This window comes from Parus major, chromosome Z (genome assembly GCF_001522545.3).
Source record: "Parus major isolate Abel chromosome Z, Parus_major1.1, whole genome shotgun sequence".
In the NCBI taxonomy this organism is placed as follows: Eukaryota; Metazoa; Chordata; class Aves; order Passeriformes; family Paridae; genus Parus; species Parus major.
The window spans coordinates 32,216,564-32,230,484 of NC_031799.1; the positions used below are offsets into that span (position 1 = coordinate 32,216,564).

The 13,921-nt window shown below is 38.9% G+C and overlaps 1 protein-coding gene and 1 long non-coding RNA gene across 2 annotated transcripts in view; both read left to right on the forward strand.

Moving 5' to 3' along the window:
- LOC107198183 overlaps positions 1 to 9,630 on the forward strand; it is a 25,670-nt gene extending 16,040 nt beyond the window's left edge. The window contains exon 2 of the long non-coding RNA XR_001518874.1: positions 7,683 to 9,630. This is a non-coding gene — a long non-coding RNA (uncharacterized LOC107198183). The remainder of the gene's footprint in view (positions 1 to 7,682) is intronic.
- A 1,866-nt stretch (positions 9,631 to 11,496) lies between these two features.
- The window catches only part of ADAMTSL1 (ADAMTS like 1), a 387,761-nt gene continuing 385,336 nt past the window's right edge, over positions 11,497 to 13,921 (forward strand). Inside the window, exon 1 of the mRNA XM_015614942.3 lies at positions 11,497 to 11,619. Within this exon, the coding sequence (XP_015470428.1) occupies positions 11,545 to 11,619 (75 nt within the window). The 5' untranslated portion in view covers positions 11,497 to 11,544. The remainder of the gene's footprint in view (positions 11,620 to 13,921) is intronic.

Genomic DNA, 13,921 nt, shown 5'->3' on the forward strand with positions numbered 1-13,921 from the left:
CCCTCCCTTTGCCTGCCCTCAGGGATAAAACCCTCTGTTTTGTCTGAATCCCTACCTATTTCATCTGGGATTTCTTGGAGGAAAGAGCTGATTAAAAACCTCCTGAGAGATCTATTATGATAGCTCTGTCTCTTTCTTCTGTGTCTCCTCAAAGAGCTGTGTTTCACACAGAAGTCCTTCTAAGGGCTCGGAGCTGGAATCACAGAAGCAGCTGCAGAGGTTTCTGGACTTCCAGGATGTCCTCTTCTCAGGATGCATCCCTTAGATAGCTGCAGCACCTGACTGCTGTACCCAGCCATGTCAAATTATAAAAAGAAGAAGAAAAAGGCAAACCAAACCAAAAGAACAAAAAAACAGTGAATGAACTCAAAGCCTGACTATTAAGGAAAGGCTTTTTATGCAGTTATGTTTTCACTGTTCATGTGTACTGTTTTCATATAGAGGAAAGTCAATTCCTATTCCTATTCCTATTCCTATTCCTATTCCTATTCCTATTCCTATTCCTATTCCTTTTCCTATACCTTCGTGGGTGATATACTTTATAATTGTGTTCCCCTGAGTCTCTGGAGCCACAAAACAGCCCATCTCTGCCTGCCCATGGAGGCTTCTGTGTAAGAGAAATAAGAGCAAGCAGGGGGCTGATAAACAAGCTGTTCTTGGCGGCTGTTGGAAAGAGACCACAGTATTTATGTGGATCTAGAAACCTAATTCCATGGTTTAGATGCATTTGTTGAGTGTTCTTCAATCACTAGCCAGAACCTAAAACTACATCTGTCCAAAGAGAATTAATACAAAATTGGTATTAAGGCAACTGCATATAAAAATGGGAATACTGGGCAACAATTTTATTAATATTAGATCTTATAGAACACACAATTTAAAGATTATATTGAATACCTGGGAAGACTTCTTACCCTGAATGATGGACAACTTTTATATCAAAGAAGTATTATGCTTCTATAATGCAAATTATCAATATCTGTAAAGGTCTCTGCTACTTATAGTTTGTCAGCTTCCTCGTTCCTTCCTAAATTTAGCTTGTAAGCAAGCCACTCATATTTGCATCCAATAGCTATGATTATTGTGGTTGGGATATCAAAATATGAAGATTTTGTGAACAAGAAAAAAATAGGAGTCTGTTTAATGTGTTCTTATTTTTTTAACTTGAAGGACTTAAGACCTTGTTTCATCCTACAACAGCTGCCACACAAAAAGCAGTACTGCAGAGTTCAAAACAAGCACATCTGTGCCCTGAACAGGATGGGCTGTCTTCTATGTCCCTTTTGTCATAACTATCTAAATGGTTTGTTCTGGTCTTGCTGTAGTTTTCATCCCATCAAAATTAAAAACCCATTTAGATGGGGTAAAAATAGTTGGAATGAGTAATATTTTCACTACAATCAGAGCCTTTGTGCTACCCCAATTCTCCCTGAAATTTTTATCCATAATGTGGCAGTTGCTCCTAAAATAGACTTCAGGCAAAGAGTACTACTCAGTACCCTTTAAAATAAATTTTTTAAAATAAATTTAAAATTTTTTAATTAAAATTAAAATATACACACACACACATACATATATATACATATACAAATATTTTCATGGTGGGTCTTTCTTCCAGGCAGTAAAGAAATGCCATTTACTGCCCCAAAAAAAGTACATTCTCTGGCCTGAAAGCTAAACATGAAAATGTTCATTGTTTATTAGAAAAACAAAATCTGCTTTTCTTCATTACAGTTTATGTGAATTTATAATCTCATAGAATACGAGGTGAATTCCCTATATGTAACAGAAAATCCCATGCAGATTCTCTTGTAACAAGAGCATCTTTCTTGTTACAAAGCTCATAAAATGTCTTCAAGCTTGCCTGTAACAGGCAGCACCCTTTAGTAGGAATCTCCTATTTAGACAATGACATTAATTCTTCATCCTGACTGCTATGGACTGCTTGCTACCAATGACACTATAAGAGGGAGATATAATTTATATCTGGATGTTCAGTATGTATCTTGGGTCTTCATTTGGCTTGGGTTTTTGCCTCCTGTATCTCACAAATATGCTGAAGTCTTAGGTATGCCTTAGATGACAGTAGTTCCCCTCCCCCTTGACTACTCATTGTAGAAGAATTATTGATGTAAGAAAACATTCTTATACTTTGGAAGTTTTACATCCTAGTTGAAATGTACTTATTAAGTGGCTTTAAGTGTTTTTAAAAATTAATTAGAACTGGCTTAGGCCTGCAGCCACACAGTTCTTCAACCAAACCTAATCTACATGCACCAGCATCCCCATAATACACACTGCCTCTGCTTAATCTTTTTGAAGACTAACAAAGAAAAATAGTTCAGATTAAACATTTTCTGTTATACAAGACACTATTCTCTTAGAACTATCCCCTAATGTCTTAAAAAAAGACATATTTTGAATTGCTAATGTACTCCATACTGGAAAGATTCAGACATGGTCTTCTGTTGTTTCAGAAGCAGTCTGAAGTCAGAGTAATATGTTAGAACAGTTTAGCTTCCTGATACTAATATATATACATAATATATATATGAGTAGCTCTATATATTTGTGGAGCAGTAAATTACCAGAAAATTTAAAATTAGCTATTGTAAGTCTTTACATCTATGTGTCTCTCTATATATCTATACATGTGCTGCATCTGGTCTTTTTCCCTCTCCCACAAGCTTAGCTTTGAATGAAAATAAACTAAAAATGGCTATTGCTGTGAAAGCTTGTGGGTTTTGTTGAGTGGTATCTAGAAAACAGGTATAAACTGGATTGACTGCATATTTTCTCTTTCTTCCAAGTTTTTTGCTGGAAAAAACTTCCTTTCTGTAAGAAACTTGGATTCCTGGGAATTCCAAGTGAATATTGGTGAATATATAATACCCAATACAGCTGAAACATGTAAAATGCTATTTGTTCACTTTCATGTAAAAATATGAATTCTGTCAAATGCATTAGCCGAAATTGATAAAGCCCCCAACCCAACCAACCCAACTGAGGTTTTCCAATTGTTTTTATTTAGACTGATGGGCTGTAGGCCTCTAATGTATTTTGAAGTTAATATTGCTTGGCAATATAATTAAACATGTCTTTCTTGATTCAATCAGTCTAAATACTAATTTTGATTTAGCCTGAAGGGATTAGTTCAGGAAGAAGTTATGCACCTTTTGCAATATTCGTAACCTATCTTAGGAAAATGTGGAATGCTGCACAAACAAGTAGAGTCACAAAGACTCTCCTTATCTATTTATATTAACCCTCCAAGCAGTCTCTGCTCTCATCTCACCACTTAAAGTGTGGGAATTACTTAAAATGAGTGATACTTCCATTGTAGTGAAGTGTGAAACACTTCTTTTAAGCATATGGTAACTTTTGAGAATAAATGTAAATTCCCTGGGGTCAATTTTCTATTCTATAGTTTTAATTTGCAAAGCCAACAGATTTTGAAAATCAGCTTTGGTGTCCTGTTTCATTACCTACTGGTGTATTCACATTCAAAGTTTTGGATAATGTGTAAATGCACGGTTTTACAGGGTAACTTTTACAGATCCTTTGCATGTGTCAATAACTTGTCCACAGTTTTTATGTGTTTCTTTGGTCATGCCGTTGCAGTTTCCTCTGCATATTTTTAAACAGAAAACTGCAAAGTCCCGGCTCAGTCTGTCTTTAGATGGAATTTACTTTCCAAATGCAACTGTCATTGATTCTGTACTTGTTAAGTAGCAGCAGTTAGATGGCAGCGTTGTAGGTTGGAAGTGACATAACTAAGCACAGAGGAAAGAAAAAGAGCGAATCATTCATTGTCTTACCATGTTACTGCTTCAAATACCTTAAATTTAATATATAACATGTCTTTACATTCAAGAGTTTGAATTGGGGTGTCTGTGTACAGATTTATTGAAAGTGGGATTTTTATTTACTGCTTAAAAGAGGTAGAGTTCCTGTTTTCCTGTTTCCTCTATATAAGCTTCACAAAGCTTACTTCATCAATTTACTCTTGCTTCACAAAGTAAGTCTGATGTGGGCATTCTGGGAGTCCATGGATTGTTTCTAAAGGTAAAAGAGGAAATTTATATGTGTGGTTATTTCTTTTGTGAAGGTGTTTCTTATGAAAACTGAATACTGGCAGTATCCATGCAGTTCAAATTAGAAAATAGTTCACTGCTGTAAGAATAAAACAAAACAAAACAAACAACCACAACCAAAAATACCCCCCAAAAAAACTCTTATGTAGGAATTTGCATTATAATATATAATAGATTTCTGTTATTACCTGAAAGAGTGAATGTCATTTAGAATGCAAGGATGATGACTCTTCTCTAGTTTCTGGTACAGAACCAATTAAAAATTTTATTGAAGAAACCAGTACCAGTCACACTGATATCTGTGCTTCTGTTCTCCAGACAGACATGAAAAAGGAGCAGATAGCTGTGCAGATACTATCTCAAAGGAAAATGACATATTGAAATTATCATATTTCTCAGAAATATAATAATTTTCCTTTTTTACTACTTGAATTTCTCAAAAGGCTTTAAGACAATTTTAATTCTCTTATAAAAGAGTATTCAAAACATGAACATGAAACAAAAAATTTTGTATAACAAAATCTCCATTTTTAGAATTTGATTTTGTGCAGTGTCAGATCTTTGATCATTTAGTTCAGTGAAAGTGATAACACTTTGCATCTGACTGTTATTTACAGTGTTGTTTCTCACAGAGGGTTTTTTTTTCATGTTTTTTCAGCTGGCAAAGAAGTTGGCACAAATTAGACCTATGCACTTAAGAACGACTTTTAAAATGGTGTTCAGATGTTTGTGGAAAGCACTATATCACAAATTTCAAATCAAGTATAGGTGGTCCCATGGTGTCCCAAATTGTATTTTCATCTTGGGCTGGAAGGGAATGAGAGAAGAATACACTACTGTTGTTTAGTGTAATTGTTTATTGGCATTTTTGATGAGACTCTTAAGCAGTGGTGGAGGCAGCTTTTTTAGTGTGAATCCTCTTAGGCCCAAAATGACTCAAAACAAAGCTCTGAAAACTGGCAGATTCACTTCTTCATCATGTGTAAAGACTTTTATAGGTAGTTATTCTTTCTCATCTTTTAAGTAAAAGCAGAAAAAATTTATAAAATCTTCAAATTGCAGATCCGCTGTTGGCTTTTCTCTCCCTATATATGTCAGTGTTGTACAGAAGCTGATGTAACAGCAGGAACAGTATGTTTAGCTGCTCTCTGGCTGATATTTGCCTACACTTCCTAAGTGGAGGGAACTTTGGGAAGAAGAATGCAGCCCCAAAGAAATAGTTTTCCTAAAAGCAAAGGAAAGAGAGTTTTTAAACTGAGGTTTTTTTAATACTTCACACTTCAATTACTTATTCATATAACAAACATAAAATAGATAAGTCAGGAGAAAGGGAAGTAGATTTGCTTTCTGGCTAAACCTTTGACCAGACTCCTGGTTCAGAGCTCGTTCTTCACAGAATCAGAGATAGGTTGTCAAGTCAAATTATTAACTATGGCATGTTTGGTGCCCTGTACAAAGCACTGAATGACATTAGCTCAGGAATATTTTTGGTGTGGAGAGTCAAATCTGTGAAGTGATGCAGGAGATAGGGCTTAGGTTTGAAGTAAAACAATTGACACTATATTAAAATTACAGTAACATAGTGCTTTGGAAAGATAATCAGATGGTGATCTACCAGTATATGATCAGTGCTAATTAAACAATTGTATGAAGTTTCTTATGAAGTATTTTATTTATTTATCAAGCCTCTGAAATTTAAAGGGTTTGAATGTTTACTTCATGCATTTTCACTGTTTATTATTATAAATCTGTCTGTTAGATTGTATATCAGAAAAGTATGGATTTTGCTCTAGACTGAGTCTCTCAAAGCTCCATTCAACCTGGCCTTGAACACTTACAGGGGTGGGGTATCCAGAGCTTCTCTAGGCAATCTGTTCCAGTGCCTCACCACTCTCACAGTAAAGAGTTTCTTTTTAATATATAGCCTAAACCTACTATCATCCCTTGTCCTATCACTGATACATGCCCCTGTCAAATGTCCCTCTCCAGCTCTCTTGAAGACCTCCTTTAACTGCAGGAAAGATGCTGTAAGGTCTCTGTGGAGCATTTTTTTCTCCAGGCTGAACAACCCCAGCTCTTTCAGCCAGTCTTCAAAGGAGAGGTGCTTCATCCCCTGATCATCTTTGTGGCCTTCCCTGGACTCACTTTAGGAGGTCCATGCTCTTTCTACACTGGGGGCCCTAGGGCTGGATGCAGTTCTCTTTAATAAACTCCAAAATCTGTATTGCTAAAACACTATGACAGAATGTAGAAATTGCCATTATTTGTTTTGGGATAAATACCAGACCTCAGGAAAGAGTTTTTCAGGTATGCTGTAAGTACACAAATGTAAAAAAAAAAAAAAAAAAAGCCTTGGTTCTGTGATAGTATGACATTTTAATGCCGGGGGAAAAATCCCCAAAATGTGCAAACAAATACTTCAGCCATGTCAGAAAGTGCCATTCTACTGCAACTGAAAATGGCTTGTGGGACTGGAATGCATAACTGCCTAACAGCTCTTGTATGAACAAAGCATTGCCCCTCCATCTTTCAGTAGAGGATAAATACACTGTTCTAAAATACTGAAGTCTGCATCACAAATGGTCACTTATAAGTGAGCAAGAAGGTGAATGTCCGTTTCTGCTGCTCATTACCATGCATATTCAAATGCTGACAACTGTGTTCGGCTCCCATCCCCTTTTCTGCATAATTAAATTTATTGAAAAGACTTATGGAAGTAGAAGGAGGTGGCAGAGTTTTGCTACCACCAGGCTCTTCCTCCAGCACTTGAGAGGTGACTAAGGATGCCAGATTCAGTACTGAGATTTCTAAGGTATGGATGAGGTGTTAACAGAATCAGAAATAATTTCTGCATCAGTCTTTCTCTTCTACAAATATTATGTCTTTTTGTATTTTAACTATCTGCTGCCTATCCTTGGGGAACATTAGATGATAAGTTCTTCGGGAAGGTCTTTAAACACTCTGTGACAATTTCAAGAACTTTTTATTGTGGTTAATCCTAGATCTTGTATAGCTAGTTAAGCCTCACCCAGAAAGCCTCACCCATCAGAGTTTATATGTGTTATTATACTTTGGAATGTTAAGTGTTTTAGATGCAGTCTCTGCTGGGACCTCTTATATAAAGAACAGGTTTTCTTCCCTGAAACAAGCAAGTATTCAAAACACACACTCCCTCCCCCCCAACAAATTATGAAATTGCATTGTATTGCTAAAGTTTTTAACAGTTTGTGATACAATTTTTTACAAAAAGAAAAATAAAAAATAATGCTGTCACACTGAGTTTTGAACAAACCAAAATCAAAGGATTAAGTGTTCTAAGCACTTAAACACTTCATCTAATTAGTTAGTTTCAATGTGGCTTTTCTGTCTCTGAACTGCTTCCAGTAAACTTTGAATGCAGAAAGATAAACCCACCGATATGTTTCTACTCCGATACAGAATATAATGCTGGTTTTTTTCTACAAAGTAGTTTTAATGTTTAAATATGCATATTATTATTTTTTCTTTTTCATTTTACTATGGTCATTCTTGGAATTTTTACAATTTTTTTGTTGTACTAATTCACTATGTTTTAATACTCTGAAACAGATTCTGAAGACCTTGAAACATCACTTTGTGGAAGGACCAGGTCTTTCTGTCTCAGTATCTTGAAAGACGGATCACAATGAGCTGCAGTGCAGCTAGAGTTGAAAGGTGGTTGCCTGCTCAGATGCCAACAGGTGAAATCTGATTGATGCATACACAATAGCCAACAAAATGCTTTGTTTGTTTGAGGAAATGGAAAGTGACAAGGAAGTGGGGAGAGGAGCACAGGCATGAGATTGTAGTTTTTCTGCTTGCTTCACTGCTCTAATCATTGATAGTAAAATATATTTCTAGAGATTGAATCCCCTTCATCTTCACCATCTGGGATGGAATACACTATTAAAACTGCATGTTCTAAGGAAAACTACTAACTTTTCAAAAACAAGAATTTTTTGCTTGCTAAAAAATTAATTTTTAAAACATTTCTCTTTTCTGCATAAACTGCTTCTTCCACTGGGTATTATTTATTTAACTCTAAAGGTTCAATTCAAAGTCATGCCAGATATTAATTATAAAAAAAAATCTTATTTGCTACTTATTACTAATTTTGAGTAGTATGTAGTTAAAAATGAAGAAGAAAAGGAATCTGAAGATACTCATGTGATGCATTTCACCTACTCTGTACCTATGCAAAATCTGACTGTGGGATAAAATCAAACACAAACAAAAAATAAAATAAACAAGCTGAAAATAATTGTATCATTTGCAAGCAGAAGAGGATAAGAAAGGGAAACTTGTACTCACATTTTTTATATTCCTTGAAAAAGCTTTGGGCCCTTCACAGCCTGCACTGGGCAGCAGCTGACATACAAGAATGAAGAGCCTACCTACCCTGTGAGACACCTGAAGGCTGCCACATTCATAATCCCTCAACCATCTAAATGGATTAAATCATCACAACTTTCTGCATTGGGAAAGGATTGTCTACTTTCAACACCAGATGCTCCTTACTAATTTAAGCTCTAATTATGAAACCACCTAAGTGGGAACTGAATATCTAAATGGAAATATAATTCCCTTTGTAGCTTCTGATGCAAAACCTGGATGCCTGTAATTAATTTTGTAGAGTACTGAGAACAATGGCACATCACTATTGTAGAGGTGAATTTTGGCCAAACTTGTGTAATTCTGAGAACAATGGAGGAAAATGCCTAAAAGCCCAAAGTGCTACATTTAACATAAATTTACCACATGTTACACCTGCTCAGAGGCTCTACCTGGATTTGGAGCTGCAAGTCTGTGTTTCAAAATGTATTGCCATTTCAACAGGAAATAGCCTGTTTATATAGAAAAGAGAAAGAGACAGAACAATCCTATCTTGTAGGTAATACTAAGGCAATATTGCTGGGAGGAAGAAGTTTGATTTTCTCAGAATGTAGCCTACATTCTAAACATGGAGAAAAACATATTCTTGCTAAGCATGTTATCTTCTGGCTAATGCTGAAATTGTCTTCAAAGTTGTTTAACTGTTTATTTTGTTTTTCTGAACAAGGAGAGTCCTTCTCTCCCTACATATGAAGCCTTGATATTTTCTTAGTTCTTAAAAGATCTTATATTTTCCTAAGTCTTCTCAGAGCCCTGAGATGACAATAGTGTGGACTTCCTATACTGTGCCTAACAATTTTGTCAGTTTCATGGAAGAATAAGAAGCATTCTTCTGTAAGTACTATTATTTGTTTTCTATGTTTAAGCGTAGACTTGTTAAATATGTTCAAATCCATATAAGTAGATACTTTGAGAAACATCTCTTCCTTCCCCCACTACTTACTAATTCATGACTCTGCTGTTGTAGACACAACTTTTACAGAGCTATTGGGCAACAGTGGTACAGTTTCAACATTGCCTGTAGCTATAAATTTGGTGTGAGAAATCTTATCTTTTGTATGCAAACAACACACAATTCATAATGTAAGTAGGAACAGTTATCAATAAAACATTTCTTGACAATTAACATATAGCTTGCTTTTACCTTGAACTGTCAGGCCCTTCAGACAGTTGTAAATGCCAGGAAATGTCTTCTTATTTCTTAAAAGATAAGTATGCTTTGCAACATGAGACTTGGAAACATCTCATTCCTGAGAAATTCATGACAAATTTTGTTTATGACAAATTTTGTTTATGACAAAAACAAGAAGAAAATCATGTTTTGTTCAGCCAAATTTTGTTTCTTGGATAATGTGACATTTATGACATACTTTAGTCCACACTATATGTACAGGAGCCTTAACCTCTATGATTATATGCTGCTAAAACCAAGAAGGTTTATGCACAGTGCTTATGTCTTTTCCTAACCATGTGTCTGTAAAAAGAAAACCAAAATTCTAGAGTTCATCTTTCATGCATATTCATAGAGTATTCCTGGTGTATTTGAATAATCAAAAATTTTTCAGTTTAAGCAACTATGCTTCATGTAGCTGTACTTGAAAGAGCATTTCTAAAATATTAATCATAGAGTTTGTTTGTTGTATAATTAACAGGTTTTAAAGGATCAAATGAAAGAGGTTATAAGGAAGTATAGTGTGAAGGAGCTCTTATGATTTCCCATGCAGATTACAGCCACAAACCCACCATGCCTTCTTTGCACAGGGCAAAGGCTTTGTCAAAAATGTCTGACATAACGCATAAAAGACAGAGAGAATAGTGGCAGTCTTTAGTGATTGCACATGCTGCTTCATCAACATAGTTTTATTTAGGATTCCCATATGATTTATTTGGCTCATCAATGAGGTGCACATTTTCCAGGGATAATCCAAGTATGTAAATACATGTGCCCAGAATGCTGTGGGAGCATTCAAATAGGCTCATGGTGGGAATTTTAGGGACACGTGTAATAACAATTCATTTTCTTATGGTTTTGCAAGAGACTTATAAGAGCTGCCACAAACTTTTCACAGGCAGCCAAGACAATTTTAGTGAGATTCTTGTTTGGTTGTCACAGCTTGCATTTTGACTCTTGTATTAGCAGATGATGGAGTTGCAGGTGTTAACCAAAAACTTTTAAGTGAAGGCTTGAAAGCTTAAAGAGCTAGCTCTATGAAGGGTCTTTGCTCCCTGGCTAAGCACCTGCAGCCCTTACCTTCAGGCAGATGTGGGCAGCAAGAGTCACAGCACTACAGCATTTCAGCGTAGTATCCTGAAAATTCTCTCATGCTTAGTAGGCAAGCATGTCAAAGAAAGCATACCAGTACACCACGACAGGTGGTGGCCCGTCCTTGGACCTGCACACCGTGCTCCTGCCTGCCTGCCTTGTGCTTGCCACAGCGTCCCGCTCTTGCCGATATACCCTGCTCCTGCTTTAACCATCCAGGCCTGCATGGCCCGTATCCGCCTGTATACGCCATCCCTGTCTGCGTGCCCCATGCCTGCCTGTGTGTCCCAGCCCCATCTGCCTCAGCCTGGAACGCCCATCCCAGCCTGCACGTTCTGTGCCTGCCTGCGTGCCCCATTCCTGCCCACACGCCCATCCCTTCCCAAGCATCGAATTCTCTCCTTCGCCCTCTCTCTCCGAGTTGCCATCGCTGCCTGCACCTCCTGTCGCTGCCCGTGCGCTCCGTCCTCTCCTGAGTGTCCCCGTCCTCGAGGTCGCCCATCGCTACCCGAGTCCCCGCTTCCACCCCTGCCCGCTCCGTCCGAGCCCCGGAGGACCCCCGGGGGCGGTGGCGGGCGGGGGCGGGCGGGGGGGGGCGGGTCCCCGCCTCCCTCCCCGCCGCCCGGCAGCGGGGGGCCGCGCCCCCGCGCACCTCCCTGCCCTGCGGGGCCCGGAGGCGCCGCGCACCCTGCTCCGCTCGCAGAGGCGCGCAGGGGCGGCCCGAGGCAGGCGGAGCGGCGGTCCCGCTTCACCACGGCGGAGCGCCGCGGGAGCAGGATGGCCGCGGGGCAGCGCCGGGCCACTGCCGCCTCCCCGCTCGCCCTCGCCCTGGGTCTCCTCGCCGTCGCACAGGTAAGGGGGAGCGCAGGTCGCCCACCCGCCTCTCCGGGACGCGGCTGCCCCGCTCCGCTGGGGCGGCACCTGTGGCTGCTGCCGTGCTCCGGGCTGGCGCAGCGCTGCCGCGGCCGGCTCCTCCTGGGCCGGCAGGTAGCTGCCGCGGCTGCCCGCAGCCCCTGCCCGCAGCCCCTGCCCGCACGGCGGGCGGCCGGGAGGCTCTGCCAGCTGCTGGGTTTACCCAGCGCGCATCTCCGTGAGACTGGCTGGTCTCGCCAGTTCCCTGGAAGGGAGGATGAAAGGGGTTATTATAAAAGTTGGGATGTTGCTGAGCTTTTCCGAGGTTCGGGCGTGAGGTTCTCAGCCTGCTTCATTGTGGGGAAATTCTCTCCAAGATGCAGAGAAACTTAGAGAGTCCCCGCCTGCATTTCTCACACGGGTATTTCTTTCCGAGAGTTGAGACCTGAACCGGGGCCGTGTCAGTGCGATTTCCTTGGGTGTAATTTACATCCTCTAACGTGCTTTACAGGTAGTTAGTTTTGCTTATTCATCAATTTGCCATTGCCCAGCTTTTATTTCAAACTTTAGCCAAATAAAATAAAATAATAATAATAGTAGTAATAATAATAATAATAACAACAGCAATAACAACAACTCACTGAAGATGCACCAGTTACGTCTCTGGAGACAGTGTATGAATTCACTTTCACCTTTGTTTGTGCCTTAAAGAAAAGCAGGTGTAAACAAAGCTCTCTTAAACTATTCCCATTTGATTTTGTTATTAAATTTCAAAGATGGATTTTAAATAAGTAATAGCACATTTAAATAATGATGGTATTTTTGTATTTAGGACAATATCTTATATGTCTCAAGAAAACAACAAGCAACACCTTAACTAAAAAAAAATAAAAATACAGGATCACTTGAAATAAATTTAGAAACATAATTCTCTGTATTTGCATTTTTGGTCTCCTTCTGTGCTCCTGAAATGTGTTTTCTTCTCTCTTGCACCTCTGTAGTAATTGTACATCTATGGGCAAGTTAGCCTAGTCATCTGAGTAAAGTTTCTAGTTTTGATAGAGAAACTTTTATGTTAGATTGCTTTGCCTTCTGTTATTGCATCACTTTGGATTCCATGCAATCTGTGGAATCTATTCAAAAGCACAGTGGAATGCCATGAGGGATGAACTATGATGCCAGCCTGCACCTGAAGGCATGTGGCCAGGACTGGATCAGGACTATGTCACTGGAAAAGTTTGTTGAAAAAGTTGGTTTGTTAGCAGTCATATCCTCAGGATGCCCACAGAGACCAGTTTCTAAAGGCATCTGCTGTCTGTTCTGATACAGGCCACTGGAAATGTAATAGCTGTGATTCTGCAATGGAAACCTCATCTGTCACTTTCTTTAATCCTGCCACCAATTCTGTTCCCAGGACTGAGATTGAGCTCATCTCCCCTGGCACTCTTCTCTATCCCTGCTTATCCTGGCCCTGAGCACCTGCTTTCCCTCTTTCTTACAAGCAGTTCTGCTTTGTGAAGAACTAAAATATCTCCTTATTTCTTTTTTACATGCAAATACAGACTATTCAGGCCTGCATTTGAAAACTGTGAGTGAGAGAGATGCAGTGCAATGGCTTGGGAGCTGATACAGACAGCGTGGTTTCGCTTATTATGTTGGATACTTAGTTACAAGAATTTAATTTTGCCCTTTACACATATTACACTGAGATAGTGTTACTCTTAAATAGCATTTTGGCGCTTCCCCCTGCCTCTAGTCTCAAATTTACACAGAGATAGTGAGAGTAAAACCTGTTGTCCTCATAGACAGCATTTCCTAGGGCCAAGAACATAATCAGCTCAGGAAACCTCCTGTTGTTTTTCTTGCATTTGTAATGTGAGACAGTGGAATAAGTGGGGATTAAAGTTATGCTTCACTGAGCAGCCACAGGTTATATGGCTGTATGGCTGTATGACAAAGGTATATAAATATATATGTATATATTCATAAATATAAATAATCTTCAATTCTGTAATGCTGCATTTATTTGCTTAAAATTTACGTTAAATTAAGGTGAAAGACTATTATTCCCACTTACTAAGTATGACCATATATTTAGGTTTTGGGTGATATTTCTCTAACACTCTATATTATCATAGAATGCTTTGGATTGAAAGGTACCTTAAATATAACTTGGTTCCAAATTCCCTGACATGAAGCAACCTTCCATCAGGCTAGGTTGCTCAAAGCCCCATCCAGCCTGACTCCGCAGGTATTGGACAACCAGCATACTAAATCCTTCCCTTCCTTCCCTTCCTTCCCT